The 25,034-nt window shown below is 46.5% G+C and overlaps 1 protein-coding gene across 1 annotated transcript in view; it reads left to right on the forward strand.

The window, feature by feature from the left end:
• WDR62 (WD repeat domain 62) overlaps positions 1 to 25,034 on the forward strand; it is a 2,486,568-nt gene that overhangs the window by 1,519,670 nt on the left and 941,864 nt on the right. The window contains exon 21 of the mRNA XM_069644563.1: positions 9,719 to 9,771. Coding sequence (XP_069500664.1) covers positions 9,719 to 9,771 — 53 coding nt within the window. The remainder of the gene's footprint in view (positions 1 to 9,718; positions 9,772 to 25,034) is intronic.

The raw sequence follows: 25,034 nt of genomic DNA on the forward strand, positions 1-25,034 counted from the left end.
TGTGAAAGACGTCTGAAGGGGTCTGCACCACACAGGGATGAAGCCGGCAGCAGCTACGAGCAATAAAAGGTGCGCTCCTTAAAAAAAACAGGAGAGGCTCTTCAGGTGGCTATCCGGACCACTACAGCAGTGTGCAGCGATTTCGACCAAGGAAGAGGATCCTCTGGCTGGGGAAGATGAGCTGGTTGTCCCCATCAAGCTCAAGGGAAGAAGACTCCGGACTGGATGAGTCGTTGAAGGGAAGATAGCTCAGGACTGCAGCAGGGCTTCCCCGGGACGGGGTATTTGCAGCAGCTGTCGTTCTCTCCACTTCTCTTCGGTTCCTTGTACTTCCAGTGGTGACTCTCTGACTTCTAGCCCAAGAGACCTGCCTTTTATGCAAAAAAAAACACATTCACGCAGCCTGATTGTCAATCACCCAGCAGGGGGTTGTCCAGCCCGGACAACTACCCAGGCAAATCATGACAAAGTGCGACTTGGGTTTCCTAGGATACCCTGTGCAGGGGAGTGACTACACCCCTCCCTCACATTCAGCCCACCTAGACACCCAGGCGCCTTGAGGAGGGCTTCCGAGCAGAAGCCCGCCAAAAGACAGTGAACAAAGAAAGCAAACCTAGTTTGCCGCCCAAAGTAAAACACATGAAGAACTTTAACAAAAAGAAATGGCGAATAAACCCAACCGGAGCCAAAAGAAAGACAATTTGGTCAAGCGGGTTTATGTTCGAGGCTAATATACTAGCCAAGAACACTACCACGTTTATCTAATATAATCGCGGTAGAAAGGTTAGGGTAGATACCACTGCCACCAGCCAAGTCTAAATGTTAAAAGAGCGAAACAATGCTCCTGGAGGTATAGATAAAAAGGGATACAAATTAACCCTTTCCAGTACTCCATGGAAGATGGGGGTGTACTGGATCTGTTAATGGTAACTTTACTCTTTTCTGGGGGACGATAGTCGCCTCAGAAATGGAGTCGAGGGAAGTCTCAAAGACAACCCTGTGCCACGGCACTGAAGGTGCTGTGTGACACACAAAAAGACCACAATCACAAAAACAGGTAGAAACACATAGCAAAACACAGGTAAGAGGGGGGGAAAAAGCTCACTCTTACCAAGTGGAAAAAAATAAACTACAGAAGTCCAGCAAGGTGAGGGAAATTAGCCATAGATGAGAATTCTCTGTAACAAACTGCGGCAGCATTTTTCGTCTACCGTGGTGAAGAGGTAAGAGGTAAGATCCCTTCTCCCTCGATCTCCTGGTGTATTGCAAGCCGGAGATCGAGGGAGGCGTCGTTGGAAAGGGGAGAGTCTCCCCTTTCCATCAACACCTTTTTTGAAAGCTGTGCTGGTCGCGGATCGGGCGCAGAGCGCACGATCCGCAGCGATCAATGCCACTAGACCACCAGGATCTGTTTGTGATGTGGGGGGAGGGGGGACTGCTGACTAGGTAAGCGACCCCCTTCCACCCCCAATCCTCCCCACCCCAAGCCCCCCCCCGAATCCCCCTACATGGGGCTGTAGGCCAGGCCAGGGAAAGGCCCAAAACCCAAAAGAAAAATAAAAAAAATGAATACACACTCGACCACCAGGCAATTTTGTCAAAAGAAAGGGGGGTGGCCCTCCCCCCTGCCCACCACCGTAAGTGAATGGGGGGCACATAATGTAGCCATCCCTGGGGGCAGATATCTGCTCCTAGGAAGGTACACTTGACCCCAGGGAGTGCTGCATGAGATGCCCCCCCCTTATCAGCCCCCAGGGAGGGCTGCATGAGATGCCCCCCCCTCCATTTGGGGTGGGGGGAGAGGGCCAGCACAAAACGTGGGACAGGCCCCCCAATGGATGGGGGCAGTAGCTTTCGAAAAGGCTATTGTGTATTTTAGGGGTGGCTGAGAGGCACCCTCGACCACCAGGGAATTTTGTAATAGAAAGGGGGGTGGCCCTCTCCCCTCCAAACTAGGTGGATGGGGGGGGGCACCTCATGTAGCACTCCCTGAGAACAGAAATCTGCCCCTAGCAAGGGGCAAATGTGTTTTTACTGGGTGGGTGAGGTATAGTAGACCACCAGAGATGGCTTGAAAGGGGGGCCGTGATAGGAGAGTAGTGATTTATGTTTGTTGGGGTGACCGTAGGTAACAAATGTTTTTTGTTTCGTTTACAGCTTTTTCTACGTGACCAGCTGCAACGTTATGCGAGTACTGTTTTTTATTATTCTACAGGTAGTGAAGGGGCCCCTAGGAGACCCTCGCGTTGCGGAAACAAGGCAAATCACCACACACAAACTGATATGCCAGACACGAGGTTGTATTCCCAAAAGCTAGGGTTTATTGTAAAGCTAATAGTCTCAGTTGGCCAACTCGGTCTCACCCCCCGTGACTTGTGTCTCCAGACCTCGAGGGACACAAGAGAGCAAATAGCGTACATCAGTTACATATATACAAAATGGACATCTTACAATCAGTCATGACATGTTTAACACTGCCCATTGTATAGTTTCTTTGAACTGGGTTTGGTGATTGACAATTTCGACCAATATGACACCTTTGAACATCTATTTTAGCAACAATATGCAACATTGCGAGTCTAGAGACCTATTTCTTTGTTGAATAGAACGCAGTGCCTCTGTTCTTGCGAGCAAGCTGCATACGGGGGAAGAGTCGCATTCCAGGCCTTGCTATCTCCTATTTGCTATTCGTGTCCTGGGAGTCAGTATGCTCTACTGGGCTTAGGAAAGGGGGGCCGTAAGAAAAGCATAATTCAAGCCTTTAACTGTTCCTTTCTAGCATTTCTACCATATTAACGAGACTAGCTGGCATCAGTGAAATTATTAAATGCCGTGTATCTCCTCCAAGGCTATATGCGGGACGGGATTGGGCATTCCTCTCTGTGGCTGCCTACGTTATGTTTCAACCAATAACTCCCGGCCTCGCTGCCTTGCTCTTTCACGTTGAACAACAATATAACAGTGAAGCAGAATAAGCTTTCGGCTAAGCAGTTTAGAACAAAAAGCAATGAGCAAACGTTAGAGAACAAAATGGCGATTCTTGCTACATTGAAATGGCCACACATTGGTTAAACTTATGAGCCCGTATTTCTGACGTTTAGTACATGAGACGGTTGGTTTTCGGCCAACTTGATACATTGCCATTGATCATGAGAGGTATCTATTTTTCTAGACTGACAGTAGGGCCCACTGTCACTGGGGTGGGTTAGACTGGGGCTGGATTGTTGGTGGTGTGGGCGGGAGTGGGCCATCTGGGGAATTATTTGGTGGGCTGGGACACAATTGCAGGGGCAGGCCACAAATTGCCCCCATGCCAGCAGAACATTGTTGTTTCCCTGGGAGCGGATGTCTCCCATGTGGGTTGACTGTCTGCAAGCCCAGGCTGCTCCTCCTCCTCTGCTACGTTACAGAAGTCCCCTCCGGGGAGGAATGTGGATCCTGCCTGGACTCCCTTGGACTGCCGCTGCACTTGGGGATGGTCAACCCACATGGGAGTCAGCCGTCCAAGGCCAGGAAAATTACCCCCTACCACCCTGGAGCTCTGGCTGGGTTGTGTTACAACTTCACCTCTCTGGGAAAGGACGGGGACCCTGCTGAGGCTCCCTGGGACTGACACTGCACTTGGGGATGGTCACCCCACATGGGAGACAGCCGCCCAAGTCCAGGGACATCAACTTCGACCATCCTGGAGCACGGCTGGGCTGCGATACAGAATTTCCCTTGGGGGAGGGAAGGGGACCCTGCTGGGGCTCCCTGGAGCTGCCGCTGTGCTTGGGAAAGGTACACCCACATGGTAAACGGATGTGCAAGACCGGGAAAATCACCTCCAACCGTTCTGGATTTCTGGCTGGACGGAGCTACAGCTTCTCCCCTGTTTGAAATGAAGGGGACCCAGCCGAGGCTCCCAGGAACTGCCGCTGCACTTGGGGATGGCCAACCCACATGGGAGACTGGTGCCCAAGGCCAGGTACGTGATCCCCAACCATCCTGGTATTGTGGCTGGCCTGCGTTACAGCTTCTCCCTTCGGGAAAGGACGTGGAATGTCCCGGGCATCCCGAGAACCACCGCTGGGCTTGGGGACGTTCAACCCACACAGGGGATCAGCTGTCCAAGGCCAGGGATTTGACCCCCTACCACCCTGGAGTTCTTGCTGGCCTGTGTTACAGCTTTTCCCCAGCAGGGATTCCCGGCAGTGTGCCAATACCTCCCCGAAGGGAAAAGCTGTATCGCAGCCCAGCCAGAAATCCAGAATGGTTGGAGGTGATTTTCCCGGTCTTCCACATCCGTTTACCATGTGGGTGTACCTTTCCCAAGCACAGCGGCAGCTCCAGGGAGCCCCAGCAGGGTCCCCTTCCCTCCCCCAAGGGAAATTCTGTGGTTGCCAGTCATTTGGTCGAAAACAATTGGTCGACTGGACAACTGGTCGAATCAAATTGGTCGAAAACCAAATGGTCGGATTTTTTTTTTTTACCCCTTTTTTTTTTTTTTGGGGGGGGTCCCCCCCCAACCCCCTTTTTTTTCTTTCTTTTTTTTTTTTTAACACGAAAACCCACAAAACACATATATAAATAAAAAAAAAAAATTCGACCATTTGGTTTTCGACCAAATGACGTCGACCAAATTGCAGTCGACCAGTTTGTAGTCGGCCAAATGACTGGACACCAAATTCTGTATACCCCAGGTATGTGTGGGTGCACCTACCTGGGTGCAAAGGTAAAAGGCTAAACCACTGGTTACACCCAACAGGTTTGGGGAGACAAGCTACAGATTTGGGCCATGGGTGTCTGAGCCACCAAGGAACACAGGGAACCCCATGCATTTCAGAAAAGAAGACACCCGTGGGAATCCACAGATGTCTGACTTGCACAAATCGCCCCAGAATTTATTACCCACAAACCCAGAGAAGTAGTAATTTTGCAAGTTCTGGCAGGGGAGTACACCAGGACAAGCGACCTTGTACTATAGACCTGGCAGGTGAGTGGATCAGGCAGAAGTCATTCAAGAGTACTGTGGTGTGATTAAAAGTGTTGAAGTGACCAAGTCCACAAAAGCACATTGTGAATTGTTGTGGAAACATCCTGACAAATCAACATTGCTGGTGCAAGTATTTTGTGAACTATTACAGAATTGTCCTGATGCAAGCCTTTTTGCTGATCTTGGTGAACTGTGAAAACGTCCATTCTCTGAAGAACTCTGCTTCAAGTGGAGAGACCAAAGAATTGTTGAACATTTTGAACTGTTGGATAAATTCACTTCAGACACTTATTGGAACTACATTGGAACTTTGTTGCAAGGCAGGATTTCCTTATTCTTTTGAACTGTCAGTTGAAATCCTGATTGAATCTGGCGAAGGGAGTTTCACACGGGTTACAAGGAGAAATAGTTACCTGGTCTTGAATATGACTGCTAATTTTGTTTTATCTAAATTGCCATATGTTACCTTATTGAGTTTGTTATATGTACAAGTTTGATGGACAGAATAAGTGTGATGGACAGAATACATTTGTTAGTGTTTCCTTTAGTTTATTTTAGGCAGGGAAATCCACGTCAGGGTAGGGATAGTGAGGCGTTTATCAAACCCCTTTTGAGTTTAATAAAATGCCATCTTTTGAAAAACGTTCACAAAGTTTTCCGCCTCACATTCCTGACCCCTCACAGTAAGTACTGTGAAAATGCAGAGACAGGAGACAGACACAGGAGTGGTGAATTGGCTGCTAGACACTTTTATTAAAAGTAAAACCAGGGGGCTGGGGAAACTCCCATCCCTCGCTAAATTTATGAGGGGTTTCCCTGCCTCAACAAAACAAACTGTCAGAATGTCCAAAAATAAGGTTTTCTGTCCAGTGTCCAAAACCTAACCTGATCCTCACACTCTAGACTCAACAAAAGGTGAAAAGGGAATTGTTTCTCAGCTTGTCACTCGCAGCTTTCGACACAGTTCCAGCGAAAAAGGTATCAAACAAAGACCCATAAAGAAATAAAGTTCTAACTCGGTGTTGTTCCCACGAGAATTACTTGTATTCCTTGATTTAATTTGGGCTTTTACTTCCCAGACCTTGTTTTTCTCTTCTTTCAGTCGCTTCCCTTGACTCCTCTGAAGCAAGTAATGTGACGAGGAAGACAACTCGTAATTATTTTGGATATTTTGTTTATTAAGGGTAATTCCTTCTTACCCTTTGTTTCTTTCTTGTCCGTTGTTTGCCAGGATTTTCTGTCTTGTGTGAGCCTGTTGGTGACCCCAACTCTTACTGGCAGGTTGGGTTTACTCCCCAGCCCAACACTACCAGTTACTGCTTTCTGTTCTAAGTCCAGATGCGTTTGCTTTGGCTAATGCTTCACTGCTCCCCCTCTTGAACCGGGAGCTCTTCTAGATATGTAAATATGTGTATGTTCGCTTCTTTGGGTGGCTTCCCGCTGCAACAAGGTGTTTGCTGTCTGTGAGACCTGGGAGCCACTAGCAATCCACTTCAAATCGGTGCGGTCACCATACGACCCTGTTGGCCGCGTTCGTGTCTTCCGGCAAACCTCCCTCCGTTAATTTGTTTGATTTTGGATTTGGTCTCAATTTGTGTGTTTATTTGTTCTTATGATTTATAGCTTACAATTTGTTTTTTACTAAGTCACTCACCCAAGTTATTTTGACTTTGCAAACCACTCATCTGTAAATACTTTAGCGGGCTGATTTTTAGTTTGCTTAGAAGTGCATCACATTTTCTTTAACCTTGTTGCTAAATAGCACTGGTCTGAAGTGGAACCTGTTGAATTGTGATACCTCCTGAATCACTGATAGTCTTTACCTTTGCCTTAAGTTCATTCTGTCCTCATAGACTGTGAAGAATTGCCATCTGGCAAGGGTGTCGAAGCCCTGGCTTTTTTGATGTGTGTTAGCTAATAAAACTATGCGGGTAATTCCATTTTAGGAAGGGAAATTTGCTAATCAGATTTCCCTTTCATAAGAATCATGCCAAAAGCATAGTGTGCACCTCTACCCTGCTGAATGAGTGCCCTGATCGGCAGTGCCTGCTCTCCAGTGGCACAGAGCGCAGGGGGAGGGGTTAGAGGTGCCCTCTTGACTGCTTTAGTGACAGCCACTTCTCTGCAGTACAGGGGCTGCATTTAAGATATGCCTCTCTGTTCCAGAACTACACAACTTGCATAATGCTTTCCTGGTAGCATGGTAGACTAAATATAAGCCATACCCAAGATTGGGGTATGGTGGCTAACATCTCTCATAAATATCCAAGCCTCATCAATTTGATATTGCCTGTGTCAGCCCTGCATGCCACTACATCTGTGCAAGGTTTATGTGTATTCCCTCCAGACAATCTCTTCTAGCTGCTTCGAGCACAACCGTAGCCCTGGGGGGTTGCCGCTTTGTTCATTGTGAGGGCAGGTCACACCCTTTCCAGAGAAACAGCTGTATACCAAAAGGGACTTTTTCTATTGAGAAAGGGACTGGCGGGATTTGCATAGGGAACTCCTGACAGCTGGAGAAAGGTTCCACCATCTCTCTCCTCTCTTTCCTTCCTCTCCCCTCTACTTCCTGTTGCACAAAGCACTTTGGGTGGGATTTCAGAAGACAAACTCTACTTGTTCCAAGGACAGGGATTGGACCCTTAAAGCACGCTCGCTTTTGACCAATCACCTGTACACTGTTTCCTTTAAAGGAAGGGTTCTTCCACTCCTCCTTTGAATCATCTCTGAACTTCAAATTTTGAAGATGATTTCTTTGGACCCTGTTGGGAGAGCAGTCCTTTTGCTCCATTTGTGAGGTGAAGGCAATTGTTCCAAGTAAGAGGCAAGGTCTGTCCCCTAATCCCCAGGGACCATTGGTGGTGAATTGCTGCGGGAACAAGACCTGCATCTCTGCTAGCCACACCCTTTCCCAGGATCTCACACTGCCGAAGGACCCCTGCAAGTGTGTGCCAGCCTCCCCCGTGTTTGGGAGCCCAAGAAAAGGAATGCGCTTTTCCTTCAGACCCTGGAGTGGGAATCTCAGCTCTTGAGAGCCAACACAGCCAGGATTTGTGTAATTTCGCCGTCAAAACCGATTCGAGCTGTGATTTGAGCGCATTCTCCCCAGTCCAAACCTACATGAACCTCCAGCGCTGCCTTTGGCACTCACCGACTTTCGAACTGCAGTTCTGCCCATTCAAACTAGTTTGCCGCTACACCGTACCTGCTGAAGCGCAACGCTGCCCTGGCTCGAACCAAGAAGCACCGCTGCATGTGCATCCTTCCAACTGCTGTATGAACCACTCATCTTTTCATGGCCAAACCTCTCCCTTCAAACCCCACATCAGACTAGCTTGCGTGCGCATCCTGTCATCAGCCCGTCGTCCTTTGAATCGTCACCATTGAACCATACTGGGCGACATGCCTGATTCACATCGCTTGTGCCTCCTTAGAACTGCAGCCTTCTTCAGTTTGACCTTCCTTGACATCTGATTGCCACTGGACGGTCACGACTGCTGCATTTCAAAGTGTATCGAACCACGAAACCGTGCTGAAAAAGGGCCCTAGTGATAGTTTCGAATGCCATAGTTTCGAATGGCAAAGTTTTTAATAAAAATGCATCGAAAAAATGCATTAAAAAAAAAAATTAATGGGGGCCCCCCAACCCCTGTTTTTGACCCCTTAGCAAACATTTTAGTTAAAAATAAATTACCTCCAAAAAAAATCATTTTTTCGATGCACTTTTTTTGAAACTTTTGGCATGCAAAACTATGTTTTCGAAACAATGCCTGGATACCCTCAAAAACCTGGTTTGCCGTTGTCGAACTGCTAAATCACTGCAAAGGTATTATTGCCTTATAACTGCCCCATGTCTACTTTAGGCTAGCTAGGTAGAGCTGGGGGAGCCAGGGATTTCATGGGTAGGGCCGGGCCTGGGGATCAGGCCTGGCTCTAGGAGCCTACCACAGGCCGAGCCCATGAAATCCCTGACTCCCCCAGAAAAAGGAAAAAAATTAAACACACCCCTGGCTAGCCCGCATCAGGGGCGCTTTTAATTTTTTCATATATGGGAATTTTTTTAGCTGGAGCTCCCGTTGGAGACCGGACTGGCCTCGCCAGGCTCGCCCACCTCTTGTCCCAATCCCTGGTTGTAACTCAAGAGCATATCCTTTTGAATACACTGGATTTTATTGCCCTTCACCCCAGCCTAATTACCCAGCGTACTGCATCTTGCATATTCCTTGTTCTTTCATCAGGGGAGTGTTTTTTTGTTTTCCCTATTCAAATATGTTGTGTTTAATTAAAGTATATATATTTTTTAAGAGCCTTGATTGGACCTTCTGTTATTTTAGACTGTTATACGTTGTTTGGTTTGCTGCTGTTTCCAATTAGCAGCGTTCTTGAGAGTATAACGTTTCCTTACCCCACTTTAACAAAGAAGGCAAAGTAGGTATATCTCCTAACTGAGCCTGTTTTACCTTTATGATTGGGTTGGCTCTTGGTTTGTAGATGTGTGGGGGCTTGGTAGGCACTTCAGCCTCTACTCATCGTTGTACTCCTGCAGAGCAGCTGTCAATTCTTCACATAGACCCTATCAAGAAGAGATCAACTACTCTCAAGAGTCACTTTTAAAGTTCTGATAAAGTATCATATTTGCAAGTTGCATGTAGACCAGTCATTGTTTAGAAGGCAAAGCTGCTTGAGGAAAAAAATGCATCGAAGGCAAAAATGTATATTAATCTGCTGTTTGGTTTTCTTTAGATCCAACATTTCTTTTGACCAATGGTAGACTTCCCCTGTGGGCAAGAAAACTGGTAAGAACGTTGGTGTTAATTACAATTTTTGATGCTGATTCCTTTTGTTAATACCTTTTTAATTTGGTTCGAAGGACTATATAGGAGCTGCAAATTTGATCTTTGTGATCAGTTGGGTTAATGGGAATGTATTCCAAGAATCTTAATTTCAACATCCTTCCAAATATCATCTAGATTGAAACTTCCAGCACAAGTTATGCTGAATACCACCTCCGGCCCTCGCACTCTTCGATTGTGGACATGACTTGGACAGTGCATGTACAGTACACGCTACACCCCTCTTCCTCGGTTCCTTTTTCTGACACACTCAGCATGCCGTTTCTTGGTAACATTTTCTTTAAAAATTTGCTGCGCTGTTATGCCTGGTCCCAAGCCGTCAGGATTTAAGTGCTGCAGAACCTGACGCTACAAAATGTCCATCACCTATGAATACAATATCTCTGTGTTGTCTGTGGAGTGATCATGATGTGGAGCAGTGTGACTCGTGTTAGTCGAAGAAGGCCTTGAGGGGGAACAGGCTTCCAAGTTGGCGCTAGTCCCTCTGTCATAGTCACCTGCCCGTTCTCTCCCTAGGTCATTGGAGGCCGGGACAGAAGAACAAACGCTGGAAAAAGGGGGGGAGCGATGTAGGCCATATGGCATAAGAAGGCAAAGAAAGTATATCATTCACACACTGAGTCTCGCCATCCCTCTTCTCGTGGGAAGAAAAAGAGAAAGCAAAGATCTTGGAGGGACAAGTGATTCATCAGCTGATGGGCGCAGTAAGTCCTTTATGTGGGTGCATCCAGGGAGGAGTGGAAGGAGTGAAGGACCCAATGTTGGCTACTATTGTCAATTTTACGACTGGTACGGCTTTGGACTTTCAATGTCATCAGTGGTCTTGATTTGGTCAGTAAATAATGACTAGAAGTTGGGCTTCAGGCACTTGAGCTCGTTCCCCTGAAAGCCTGCTTTGGATACGTAGCTTGGTGCTGTTGTCTTCCCCGACCGCAGCTATAGACAGTCCACTACCTGAGAGATCTGACACAGATGGAATGTGACCTAGATTCAAGAACTGTTTTTCCAATCCATCAGGGCAATGTTCGACGTAGAAGGGTACCATGTTCCCTTTGGCCTCAAACCGTTGTCGGGCAGAATTTCCCATGAACCGGACAGAACCTATGGACTTGGCATTGGGGATTTACGACTCCAGTGACCTCAACACATCCCCAGAGCGTGAGTTGCAGCAGGTGTCTCCATTTATGCACGCCAATGTGCAAATTATGAATGTGATGAAATGTTATGGCTGCCCTACGCTTCGGTGTCCTGGCAAAGACGGTAGTACAATTTAAGCTGACTGATATCTTAGATAAAGGCCCTCATTTGGAAACTGCCCTCTCTTTAAATGTGGCAATTGGTTGCCTTGTGGCCACACACATGCTGTGCTCCAGCATTTTATAAGAACCTTACGAAGAAATATAAGCCGGTTTGTGGGGGTTCATAGAGCCAGCCAGACAACCTCCCACTGGAGTCCCTGTTCAAGAACGTTTTTGCTTCAGACAGCATAACCCTGAATTTTATCAACGTCTCATTTTCACTAGCAAAATATTCGCAACATGAAATCCGAGGCATCGGGCCTCATTATGGACCGGAGGTAGCCGCGCCGGTAAAACCAGCACGTCTGCTGCCGGTTTCATTTTTTTTTCTGGTGCCCACGAATGGGCAATTACCGGGTCATTAAGGCCACGCCGGACCCGGTAATTGCCCATTCACGGGCGCCGAAAAAGAAATGGTCCCCATTTCCTTTTCAGCCCAGTAGGGCTCAATGGGAATGGGGAGATCGGATGCACCGGCACCATTTGTGAACGGTACCGGCAAGCTTACCAGTACTGTTGTTACCGGACCGGCAAACTTATAATGAGGCCCATATCGACTCATGTGCCAATGTTTAAGCCTGACTGTGGATACACTGCCTGCAGTAGCTAGTACGTAGCCAGTGGTCCGTGCTCTGGCGACATATCAGAATGAATTTGTGTCTCTGAGAGAGTGGCGATTTATCTGTTGGTGTGGTCGAGTTGTGAGAACCTTATGGTAGGGGAGACGTTTTGAACGCCTTGGCCAGATGTCCAGTTTGTCAGACGCCTCCCTGAAAGGCTGGGGTGTTCACTTCTGACAACTGCAGGTGAGCAGGCTTTGGTCCCAGAGTGAGGCCAGTGGATTATCAACTTATTGAAGGTGCGGGCCATCAGACTGACACTGACAGCTTTTTCTCCATATCTTCGGGCCCCGGAGAGAATGTGGTATGACATCCAGGATCTTCCGGATGAGGTTTTTGTGGGGCGGTTGGCTGCACCCTGGCCCTCTGTGAGGTTCATTTATGCATGCAGGTTGAGGAAGTCCTAGGAATGAGCAGACAGAGAGGTGCAGACATATTGTCGAGTCCAACTTCTGTGGTTTTGAAGATTTTGCTATCCCTAGCTAGGCAGGGACTTTGTGGAAACCGTGGAGGCTAATAGTATTGAAGTATCTGGCCATGAAGGACTAGAAAATAATAGGAAATATCAGCCAGGGCTGAAAGATAAACAATTGTATTCTTATTAAATAAATGACCGCTGAGATTTGGAGAGAGCGTCCGTGACAAGTCACAGGGAGTTGCCAGAGCTATCTCTGCAGATTGTATAACAGTGCCACCTTATATAGAGAGATCACTAATATGAAATCACATTGGCGCGAATCCAGGTGGGCGCTACCAGAGCGGTTTGCATAATGGTAACAGTTGCTTGTGACATCTGGGTTCAGGGCATCCATAAGCCTTGCAGCTTTTGTACCCTTTCACAATGTAGGGTCAGCTAAAATATGTATAGCTTCTATGGAAAACAACATACCAGCAACTGTAATACCAAATACGGTAATATTAGAGAAAAAGAGAAGCAGACAACTGACCTGTGATGCTGGTTATTGGATTATGAAAGAATCTGCTTGGCCCAGTGTGTGTGTGCAGTGCGTAGAGGGGATTGTACATGGCTTACTCAGAATGGGCCTTATGAAGGGCTATGATAACATATAGATATTTTACCGCAACAGTACTGTGAAAGGTTACTTTGCCCCTCTCTCATTTTAGAGGTTACCGGAGCAAGGCTCTTTCTTTTCAGTTCCGTTAGTTGCCCAGTTTCTAAAAGGATTGGTGAATTTGTTTTGCCATTCCAGTTTATGGTACCTCAATAGGACCTAAAGCGGGTGCTGTCTTTCCTAATGGCCTCACACTCTTGTCTGATTAGGCTTTTTTTTTTATTTTATGTTTTTTAAATTTATTTGTTTTAACCTCTTTGGTTTTTACAAAAAGCAAAAATCCATCTTCCAACTTGGGACACCACTTTTGTCCGGCGAGCAGACTCCCTGTCGAGCTTGCAAGCAATTCTACTCCATGCGTGCTGGTAGGCCACTTGTGACAGGAGTATTGGCCCTTCTGAGAGCAACGTCCAAGAATTTAGCTGTCATCCTGGACCATCTGGGGGAGTCTCCTGCGATTAGCCGATACCAGCGAGTTTCTTCGTCCATTGTAGTTTCATCTGATGTAAGTGGTGCCAAGTATTTTTGCCTTTCTGCTTCTAAGGCTGGGCACAACATAAGAAGATGGTAGATCGTTTCAGCTTGAACTGTATCTTCACATAGGCGACAGTGGGAATCAGGGACACGAACTTGTGAAGCGAAGATTTCCTTTGTGTTCAGTAAATTTAGTCGCACTCTCATAAACATTTTCCTCAGCTTCTTCTCTGGGAATCTCTCGCAGTATTTTAAAGGGACCCTCGGACGTTTGTGGGTAGGAGGAAGGTGCTCTAGGGATTTGTACTGCAGGATCCTCTCACTGGTGTTGATCCAGTCCTGGTTTTCCAATTTCCTCTTTACTCTCCCAGGATTACTTAGGAGCGTTTCAGTCGAGCATGCCACTTCGTCCATTTTTCGTGTATTTTTTTGACCCATTCTAGTAGAGGTTTACAGGTTCCCTTGGAGATTTCGGTTTCCATGAGTCGAAAAATCGGCGGCGAGCTGGGAGACAGAATTTTCCGGTACAGTTGTACAGCACTTTGGGTTACCACTGAGGCTAGAGATGGTAAGCCTAAGTCACGTCGTATTGCTGGCATAGGTGCAGATTATGGCAAAGCCACGACTGACTTCCATAGGTAACCTTCAAGTTTAGTCCAGGTTTCCGGTGGTAGGTTCAGATTCGCCACCATTCCGTAGGTTAGTGCTGGTATTACTTTGGATTTGTAAAACTGGAGCACTGGTGACCACGAGAATTTTCCAAATTTGTTATCTAAAGCACAAGTTTGGGCTATTAGGCTTTGGATTTTTTCCCACAGAGAGTTCAAGAGGGAGTTATCTTTCAATGTGTTATCGATCACAACGCCCAGGTATTTGAATTCTTCACTGATTCGATTTTTGACTTGTTCAGATACCATGAGTGTGTCGTCTGTGATTCTTTAGTGGTTTTGCAGAAAGAAATGATTTTGGTTTTCTTTGAGTTGATCTTTAGGTTGTTATGTTCCATATATGTGGATAGGTTGGCAATCTGTCTTTGGAGGCCAATGGCCGTTTGATCCAGTAGGATCGAGTCATCTGCATACCACAGTCTTGATATTTTTACTTCTCCCAGCTTCGGAGCTAAGGCTCGCACCTGATCTTCTGTTTGAAAGTCGCCGATAAAAGCTATGAAAAGTGCAGGTGCCAGCGGGCAGCCTTGTTTGACGCCTCTTTTTGCGTAAATCCTGTCTGATAGGGTTCCCTGTTGGCTTAGTCGAACTCGGAGTGATGTTTTCATGTGCAAGGCCTTGATTGGGTCGAGAATCGGCCCTGGACATTCCCAATTTGCTAGTTTGGACCATAGTTTGTCTCGGTCCAATGTATCAAAGGCCTGTGATAAGTCGATCATGGCAATGTGGACGTTTGGGGCGCCTCCCTTCACTTTGGCCTTGATGGTGTTAAGGATCAGAAGGTTTATTGCTGTTCCCGCTCCCTTTTGAAAGCCGGTCTGGAGAATGTCTAGGGCCAGTGATTTCTTGGCCCACTCTTTGAAATGGCTGAGTATCAGTGAGGCAAATATTTTTCCGATGATGTCTAGTAAGACAGTTGGTCTATAGTTGGACGGGTCGGTTCTGATCCCCTTTTTGTAGATTGGTATGAGGACTGCCTCCGTCCAGGTTTTCGGGATCTGTTTTCATTTTACACATTGGTCAAACAACTCTCTGATCATACTCGCCCAGGCTTTAGGATGCTGTTTCAGGTCTATGTTGGTCAGTCCATCTGGTCCCGGGGCCCTGGAGAATTTTAGGCGTGAGATTGCACTCAAGATGTCTTCCAGAACTGCCACGTTGGTCCAGCAATCGTTTTGGCCCCCAGGGAGTTGGAGTGGCGTGAACGGCGAGGTGCCGGGGGATGGTAGGGCGTAGAGTTCCGTAAAGTGTACGATCCACTGTTGTTCTGTGACGTCGCTGAGGATCTGGAAGGAATTCTGGCCATTAGATGATTTTTGTAGGGACCAGAAGTCACGGCTGCTCTTTGAGGCCCAAATTTTTAGCATGGCCTCTGCGTCGTCCTGGTATAAGTTTAGCCTTTCTTGCTTGGGCCATGTTTTGTAGATTGCTTTCCCCTTTTGGTAGGCTGTCCAAGCTTCTTCGATGTTGCTTTTGGTCGCCACTCTTTTCAGTTTTCTAACTTCTTTGCACTTGGCTACTAGTGTTACGTTGAACATGTGGCTGTAGGTGGGTTGGTGCCGATTTATCCCCCCAAAGTTCACTTTGTGAGGTACCAGTAGCGACACATATTCTGGCCGAGGATCTTCTGTGCCATTACCCGAGATGGCTTGTTTCCTGCTTAGTTTTGCCTCCACTGCGTTAATGTTTCCCGATGTGAGGCGGATTCGGTTTTGCTGTTTGCTGGCGTCGAGTTCAAATTGGGTAGGATAGTCGATCTTTCATTTCTCTCCATGATAAGCGTAGGAGGTTATGATCGCTTTCACTAGTTCTTTGTACTTTGAATTCCTCAAAGTAGGGGATTAGACCTTCTGAGATGAAGATGTAGTCTAAGTTGGCGAATGAAGGCTCTCTTTCCCATGTGGGGATTTGAACGCCGCCATCTTGGAGTGTTGAGACGTTGTGGAGTTGTCTAGACTTCATCAAGGTCAGCCATGCTTGGCCTCTCTCATCCTTTTTCCTCAGTCTCAGGGGAACCGTCTTGTCTGCCAGGTGGGATCCACATTTTGCGTTCAAGTCACCACATATGATGATGTTCGGGATGTCATAGTTGACTCTGATCTCATCGATGGTATGTGCCACTTGTTCGCACAAATCTTTCGTTGTTGTTTTGTCAGGGTTCCAATATAGGTTTATTATGGCGAGATCAGAGCTAGTCCGCCCATTTTTTTCTTGGTCTTGGTGGTGCCATCTCGTCAAGGTTGCTAACATGCCGTACTCCTCACTGATTCCTGATCCCAATCGTACTGCGGTGAGTAGTCCCGCTGAGGGTCTTCCCGAAGTGGGCTTCTGGGCTGGAGAGACTTCGATTGTGAATCCCTCGAGTGATGGTTTATCCGCTAGCCATGTTTCTTGAAAACAGATTAGGTCGAATTGGCTCCAATTTATTTTGCCGGGTTTGGTTAGGTGCTGATGTCCTCTTGTATTCCATGACGCCATCTGTAATACGGTTTCTTTCAAGTGTTGGTCCGTGTTTGTTGTCTGATTTTTCAAGGTGACGGCGTCATGGGTTAACTGCTAGTCCTTCTTCATGCGACTAAAGGTATCGGAGATCCATTTCCGAGATTTTGATGATGTCGATGTGGTTGGAGCTGGTTTAGAGTAGGCTGCCTGTTCTTTCTTTGAGCGCTAGCTCCTTGGACTTCCCTCTCGTCGTCTTGAATAGTTGATTGGTGTGTAGTTCGTTCTAGGCCCTTTGGGAGGGTAATCGCCCTGTTTTCCCCTCTCTACTTTTTCTCGTTCCGGCGAAGCGCCTCGTCTTCTGTTTTCCTCTGTGGTGGATATTGATTTTGTTTCACCATCATGTTTTGCTAAAGGGTTCCATTCTGTCCTTTCCCCGTCTTCTCGCTCCTTTCTCGCGTTCTGCAATTTTTCTAATTTCATGCCCAGGCGCTGAAGATCTTTTGATAATTCGAGGGGCCAGTCTTTTAGGGCCTTTGATTTTATATGTAGGTATGCTTTGGCTCTTTGGTCCCTATGATATGGTTCCACCAGTACCAGGTCGTCGGTCGAGAGGTGTCGTAGTTTGTCGATTTTCGCCGTTATTTTTAGAACTGTCCTTCTGTTCAGCACCCTGTAACTGTCTTTGGCTGAGATTTGCTCCAGTTTGAATAAGGACGTTCCGGCGAGTTTTAGGTCGTTTTTTACTGTAGATTTTGTTTGTCTGCGGTCTTCCTTGTGGGAGTGTCTTCTGTGCTTTCTTAAGTCATGTCGTTTCGACTGCCATGATTGCCTTTCAGGTTCTCTGCTCTGTTTCTGGTTCCGTTCTAATTTAGTTATGGCTTTTATAGCCTCCAATCCGGTACTGGGCGTGCTCGAGCGGGGTCTTTCAGGTTGACTTGTCAGATCCGGTCCTTCATAGGGCTCTTTTGCTGGCAGAGGCTGACCCACTTTTTTCCGGGCGTCAGGCAAGTTTCTTCTTTGGTTCTTCGGTTTGCTGGGTTATGGTTGTCGAGATTAGGCTCTTTATGTTCAAGACTGTATTCTTTGTGGCAATCACGTCTACTAGACGTGTGAGTGAGATGCAAGCCTTGTCGTGTAAGTCTCCTTTCCTCCACTTTTTAAAAGATAAGGTTACCGTTGGACCCTCGTTCTTACCAAAGGTAGTGCCAGAATGTCTTGTTAACCAACTGAATGCGCTACCTGTTTTTTCCCCCTCCTCATCCTCCGTTTTTATATGGCAGTTCTTCTCTATTTCGCCAAGACAGCAACTTATTTGTCTCCTTTTCACAGGCACGATTGTGACATGCAGTTAATAACCACAGTTTCATGCTTGATTGTCCTGTGCATAAGAAAGTGGCATGAGAAAGCTGTGAAGGAAGTGCCATCAGGGGCTCCAGGCTCAATCCACCAAATGAGTGGCAGCTTCTTCTGCGTTGCACAGGTGAATTCCTCTGAACGACATTTGTCAGGCTGCAACATGGTCATCCTTGCACACTTTCTCCAAACATACTCCTACGCCCCGTCCCCTTTCCTCCATACTGTATTGGGCGTCCCTCGCTAGGGACAGGAACAGAACCTTTTCACCAGAGAAAATGAATTCCCCTTTATCTTTAGATGTGTGCTGGGGTATGGCCCCGGAAGCATGCGCTACCTTGACTCCGCTCACTGGCGCCACACCTCAGTCCTCTTTTCCGCATCGACGGGAGTGGACCTGCTTCACCAACGCTGTGGTTGAGCTTTTTTGCTTCTGTAATTCCACCGTATCAAGTTTTCCCCGGGACCCTGTCCCTATACTAATCTAATCCTTTTTTCCCCCAATCTTAGGTTGGCACTTTACACCATATGCTGGTGCCTCGCCCGCCCTCCCCAGCGCATGTCGACTGCGACGGGTTTCAGTAGGAGCCCAGCCTGCCAGGATTCCTGCCCTATGACGGACCTGCACCCGATCTTCCTCGGGTACCTAGGTGAAGACCACAGCTGGGAAGGTTGCTCAACGTGCACTGCCCTTACACCCCATTCCAGTAAGAAACCGGCTGGCGAGGTGGAGGGATCTACAGGTAACCACCGGAACTGATAAAGGCATACGTACAGAGGAAAATGAAGAAGGGTAAGTATTTTGTTCACAAAAGCACCCCGCAAGGGCGACTCCTTCCCTGGGAAGAAGCCTAGCGGGAGGGGCCTACTAAGCTCTGATACCAGCAAGGGTTCCGAGGCGCCAGCTACTGGCCTTTGTGGCCGAGGTGTCCACGGACGCTCCTGGACCCGCTGCGGAGGGGCCCGTCCGCTCTAGTACTGGGCCTGATCCTGAGGGGCTTTGCTCTAACACCAATCCTAATGTCTGAGGGGGTGCCTGCACGGACCACTACCAGCATATCTGAGGGTGATCTGAGCCTATGCAAGCAGGCTGAGGCCAGAGCCAGTAACGCTGCAAACCCACAAGCCGCACATGGCGCAGTACCTGACAAAATGGCGACGCAGCCAGACAAAATATTGGCGCTTACTGAAGCGTGCCATTCCAACAAGCCTTTGAGGCAGGGTCATACTCAACGTGTAGAATGGTCACCCATGTCTGCACAGCAGGTTACATGAAGTACCTCGTACCCACCACTTTGTGGCAAATGAGATTCACAGATGGGGCTACACCCCAGCTTCCCCAGCCGTGCAGGAATGCTCTTCCCCCGCATTCGTAGAGAGATTCTTCAAAATGTTTCTCATGCTCATGAAGTCACCCCAAATGGGGAACATCCTTAAAGGGATCCTCCAGGAAATTATCCTGCCCATGCTTCCAACCGCCCCAGCTCCAGTTCAGCCGGGTTACAAGTGCCACTACTACAGTGGCACAACCAATCGGGACCCCGGTACTGACTCCACAAGCATTTTCCACTCTCCTACACTGGTAGTCCCCCAAACTCCACCTATGGGAACACCACCGGCAGACCTACTGGACAAGTCAGACATGGACGACAACACCTTGCCCTCTTCAAAAGCTTTTCACGATTGGCTGGCAGAGTACCAAGGTATTCCTCGGCTGCAGATCGAGCAGCCCAAGATGCAGGTCCTAGCAGAATACTTAACCATCCGACCATCCACAATATCAGGAATCCCACTCCAAAAGGATGTGGAGGCCCTGGCAAAAAAGGGCTGGGCTAGGCTCCATTCCACACAGCCCACCAATAAACATCTGGAGGCAAGATTTGGACAGGCAGAAGGGGATTTGATAATCCTGTCTATTCAGCCGCATTCCTCTGTGATAGCAGCCGCGTCATTGTACGCAAAGCATCATGCATCTTCCACGTCTACCAACACGGCGGCCTTGTTAGACAAGGAGGAAAAAACAATGCCACTCTCCACTTGAAGCAGGCCAACGCTGACGCAAATGTTAGCCGCCACAAACCAGAAATTATGTAGGGAAATGTTTTTTTTTTTTATTATATGTTTTATTGGTTAAATAAATTTTCAACCTTTAAAAAAGACCCAAGAAACAGTCAATGTCCTTTTCCTTTTCCAGACCCCCCCATCCTTACGAGGATTCAACCTCCTCTTCCACTTCATCATTGTTACCCTCTATACCTTTTATTATCGATTCTATGAATCGTAGTACTTCCATGGTCGGACCAAGTTTTTGGACCGTCAGAACTCGTTCCCAATAATCCTCATCTGTCAGTATATTTATGTTATCCACCCAATCTCCTAGGTATAAGTTCCTTCGGGTGATTAAGGCCGGACAAGAAAACGTCCAATGTTTTACTGATTCCAAGATGTCCGGAGCATTACAGAAGCGGCAAATAGCAGCTTCCTTTGGAATTTGTTTCCTTAAATATTGCACTTCTCTTGTTGGCAGGATGTTAAATCTGACTCTCATCAAGAGATCCCTATATTTTGAGGAGGGAAATCTTCGGAGATAAGGTGGAGGATCATTCAGTGCCTTGCGCTCCCAGATGATATAATAACACTTTGTGTTCTCCCTCTTTAGATTATCAGTGGCTATCCAGTCATTTTCTCGTATTTTTTTCTTTGCTTTCTCGGGATTATCTTTTAGCGTGTCCATTTTAATATGATGATGTTCCAGAATTTCGAAGCAGTTCTGTTTCTAAGCATTGAAATGCGGATCTGCATTGATTACCTCTTTATTCGCTAGTAGTTCGAATGAAATGGGAGGTTTATCAAGAATACATTTCCGAAATAGCGAGAGGGTCTTCCACAGCACTATTGACTCCATTGATTGTAATCTCAACTCATGTCTAATTATCGATGCAAGGAGACAATTCGGAAGCCTAAGTACTCTTCTCCAGAAAAAAGCCTCTAGAACCGCCCACGTTTTCCAGTGAAGATTTAACAATGATTCAGCTCCGTATGTTATGCTTGCCACTACTTTTTGCTTATAGAATATGATTAGTGGCATCATTGATAAGGTTCCGTAGCGTCGATGCAGGGCTCTAGCTTGATTAGAGAGTTTCATCAGCTTTTCTTTGATAAAATTTAATTGGCCCTGCTCATTGATGTTTTTATTTATTCTGACCCCCAGATAAACTATTGAATCAACTATTTGCAGAGGTTGATTATCCAATGACCATGTAAAGCCCTTTTTATTTTTCCCGATATTAGGACTTCGTGCCGACTGCATTATTAGGACCATGGATTTTTTAACGTTGACCGACAGATGGTTTTTGCTTAAGTAAGACTTGAATTCCACCCTGCGTCTTTGCAGACCTATGGGAGTTTGGTCCATAAATACCACATCGTCCGCATAGATGATCCATGAGAGGGCTTCCTCCTGAAATACGGGGGGGGAATGCACGAATGTGTTCCTGTGATTCTTTCATGTCTGCTAGGTACAAAGCAAACAGGAAAGGTGCCAGGGCGCACCCTTGCTTTATGCCCTTGGTGGTTAATATTTTCTCTGTCAGATCTCCTCTTTTTGAGACCACTATCTGAACTGAGGTGTTAGTGTACAGTTCCTGAATGGCCTGTAGCAGGTCTTGCGGGCAGTTCCATTTCCTGAGTTTGGACCAGAGCAGTTCTCTACAGATCCCATCAAAGGCCTGTTCGAGATCAATGAAGCCCAGGTAAATATTCCTTTTTTGTTTTAGTGCCCGCATCTTTAGCATATTCAAAATAGATTCAATGATGTTCCGACGCCACTCATGAAAAGACTCCAGAATCCCTTCCCTAATTGCCCACTTTTTGAGATCTCTTAGCAAGATGGAACAGAACAGTTTCCCTATGGAATCTAGGAGGGCGATGGGCCTGTAATTCCTTGGATTATTACGATCTCCTTTTTTATATATGGGAACAATTAGGGCCTCTTTCCAAGAGTGTGGGATTGATCTTGTTTTTAATATCTGCTGGAATAATACCAGGATGAAATCCGCCCACTCTTCCTTGTTTTCCTTCAGCATTAAATTCGAGATGCCATCTGGACCGGCACTCGCGATGAACTCAATTTTTGAATTCTTGTTAGAATGTCATCCCTGTCTATTTCAATACGCCATTCATTCCCCGAACTTTTCTTGGTCTTTATTGGGCTTTTCTCATGAAAGAGATCACTGTAAAACTTTACCCAGTCCTTTTTTGAGACGTTACTGGCTGTCAGGGCTGACTGAAAATCATCCCCTTTATTGATTATCTCCCACAGGGACCTAGAGTTAGATGTAGTTATTGCTGCCATCATTTTTTCGGCGTCTGCTTGTGCTCGCCAAATCCTGGTGGATTTTAACCAATTTTTATAAGACTGTTTACAGTGTCTTATACGTTCCTCTTTGTTTATGTGGGTGCTTTTCCGGAGATGTCTCAAATCTGCACGATATTCCCTTCTTTTTTCAACCAGGATTTTGCTATATGCGTGATTCCTCGTGAAATCTTTTTTTTTGTTTAATCCCTTTTTAATCTCAAACTCCTTTAGTAGGCAGCCATATTCCGCTATTTCATGGTTAACTTCAAAGTTATGAGTAAGCCGGACTGCTAGTTGAGGAATTTTCCTTGGTTTGATTTTCAGCCTGTTACGTCCCCATGATAGTTCCATTTCGGGGATGATTTGATGTTCCGGCTCTTCCGTTTTCCAGAGTAATTCAATTTCAAGGAGAGCATGGTCGCTACGAGTCTGTGGGACAACTTTAAAGGAGTTTATCCAAGGCAGTGTATTTCTTGCGACAAAGCAATAATCCAAGCAGGCTTTCGTTGAGTTCGCAAACCAGGTGTCCGCTCCCGGAATATCACCTGCTGTTTGGCCATTCAACATTGACAACTCTCGAATATCCATTTCTACCAGCCAGCGTTTTTCATTGTTCGGGAGATTGTGTCTTCTTTGTAACAAGCCATTTTTATCCAACAATTTAATATTCAGGTCCCCGCATATGATAATCAGTTGATCCTTGTCTTCTTGCATTGAGGCGTCAAGAGCCACCGTCAAGTCCGATAGATACTTCTCCGTAGCTAGTTCGGAGACATTCCAGTATGTATTTATTAACAGGAGTCTCTTTTCATACCGTCCTCTGTTTTTCACTATTTTAAGTATTTGAAGAAGCGGATTTGGCGTCAGATGGTCTAAGACTTGAAGTTGACAGTCATCCTTCACTAAGGTTATAAGCCCCGCCCGGGATCTTCCCAAAGGACCTTTCTGTGCCGGATTCATATAGACCAAATAACCTTCACATACGGGAGTTGTTCTAATCCAGCTCTCTTGTATGCAAATTAGTTCGTATTTCTCAAGGAAGTTACTTTCTCCCGAATATAGATGGATTAATCCCCGTGTGTTCCATGAGGCTAAGAGGGATTTGGTTCCTACACCGATGTGGTCGGTCTATTGTCGCTTTTTTTCTGGATTGATACTGGGCGTATGTCCTCGACTCTACACTTTTGTCAGTGTCTGATTGCTGACTCCTGCCCGTTTTATCTTCTTACTTGAGTTACTTGAGTGATCAACTGTAAATCTCAGATTTATTAGTTGGTTATCTATTGACCTCTGGGTGCTGTTTATTTTAGGCACTGGTTCTGAGCTACGGTCCCTTGTATCCACGCGATCTTGCCTGATATTTAACTTTTGGTTCGACCTCTCTTCTTGTCGCGTGTTAATGGGTTTCCTTTCTCGTGTTTTTATAATTTTTTGCACCCTATCATCGACTGGTCTGTGGGTATTTGCCTCTCTCCAGGTGCTTTTATTATCTGGGTCAATAAGTCTATATCCCCAGGACTTCAGATTATTCTTTACATCCAGTAAGCTATCTTTCAATTTTCTTGTTGTCAAGTGTAGTAGGACCACGTCCGGCTTTTCTTCATCAATGAATTCCACAATTGCCACGTCATCAGTGTGGATTTTCCGACTTGCTGGTAGATCTTTAAGTATTGACATCACCCTGTTCCTATTCAGCACTATCCTTCGTCTATCTCTCCAGGTCCTTTCTAGTTTCAGTGTGTGGAATTGTTCATACTCCACTGGGGTGTCCCATCTCACCCCTTGCTGAACTTTTATCCTTGAGTTTTCAGGACTCCTGTATCTTGGGGTCTTTCTCGGAAGATTCCCTATACTTGTCTGACGTCTAGACATTCTTCTGGCTTCTAGTTGTTTTAAAAAGTCCCATCTTTTTGTTGCAATGTTCGGGCTCCTTTTCTTGTCTCGTGGGATTGATCGTAGTTCCTGGGTTTTAGTGTCAATCTTTTTTCCTTTGAGATCTTTTGCCCTGTTGTCACGGGATTTACACGGCGATTTAGACCACCGATGAGATCGATTTTCTCGGTACTTGTCCCTTGGCCTCCTTTTAGCGTTTTCCTTCTCATCTTTTGGGACACGGTCTCGTTGTTCTGACCATCGATGGGAGCTACTTACTTGATGCCTGTCCCGTGTGTTCCTTATGGCATCCCGATGTTCATCTTTGCGATCATGCGAACGATTCTGTCTTTGTCTTGTCGGAACATCATTTAACTGCTTATCAATTTCTTGCCATTCTGATAAGCTGATGTCGTCCCACATCTCTTCCTCTCTGGTTTCCTCTATTATTTCAATGAGATCACTCAGACAGCCACTTGTGTCCCGACCGTTTTTCTTTTGCAGAACCGACTCCCCAGTTTGAGGTGTCGTCTGCACAACTTTTTCCTTCGATACACTCAACAAGTTAATTTCTCTCCTGGGCTTCTTAGGTAATGGCTCTTCCGGCTGCTCGATAGGCAGGTTGATGTTTCTTAAGAAGGCTCTTGATCCATTAGCCTTACGCTTGCATACCTGTTTTTTTGCTTTCTTTTGACCTGTTTCTTTCTGGTCTTTATGGGAAGGGTCTTTTGTTGTAGTGCTGTTTTTTCCCAATTGCTGTGGGAGTTCTTTGAAGATCGCAAAGCTTGATTTTACCTCCTCATCCTCTACTATCAAGATGCATTCCGGATTAGTAGGTTTAGACGTCTTTATCCCCTTCCCTAATACTAAGGGACCGCCAACTTTTTCCTTTGTCTTGACCATTTCCGGGTCTACCCTTCTCCGGTCTTCCAGGCCTTTCATCCTAGGATCTACCAGGTCCCAGTCCCTTATAGGGCTTCGCTTTGGGTCTGATCTTAAGGCGGATTGCTGATTCAATTTTCTTATCCATTTGTGATCATCCAGTATGG

Source organism: Ambystoma mexicanum, chromosome 2p (assembly GCF_040938575.1).
Source record: "Ambystoma mexicanum isolate Mex_15411 chromosome 2p, UKY_AmexF1_1, whole genome shotgun sequence".
NCBI classification, from domain to species: domain Eukaryota; kingdom Metazoa; phylum Chordata; class Amphibia; order Caudata; family Ambystomatidae; genus Ambystoma; species Ambystoma mexicanum.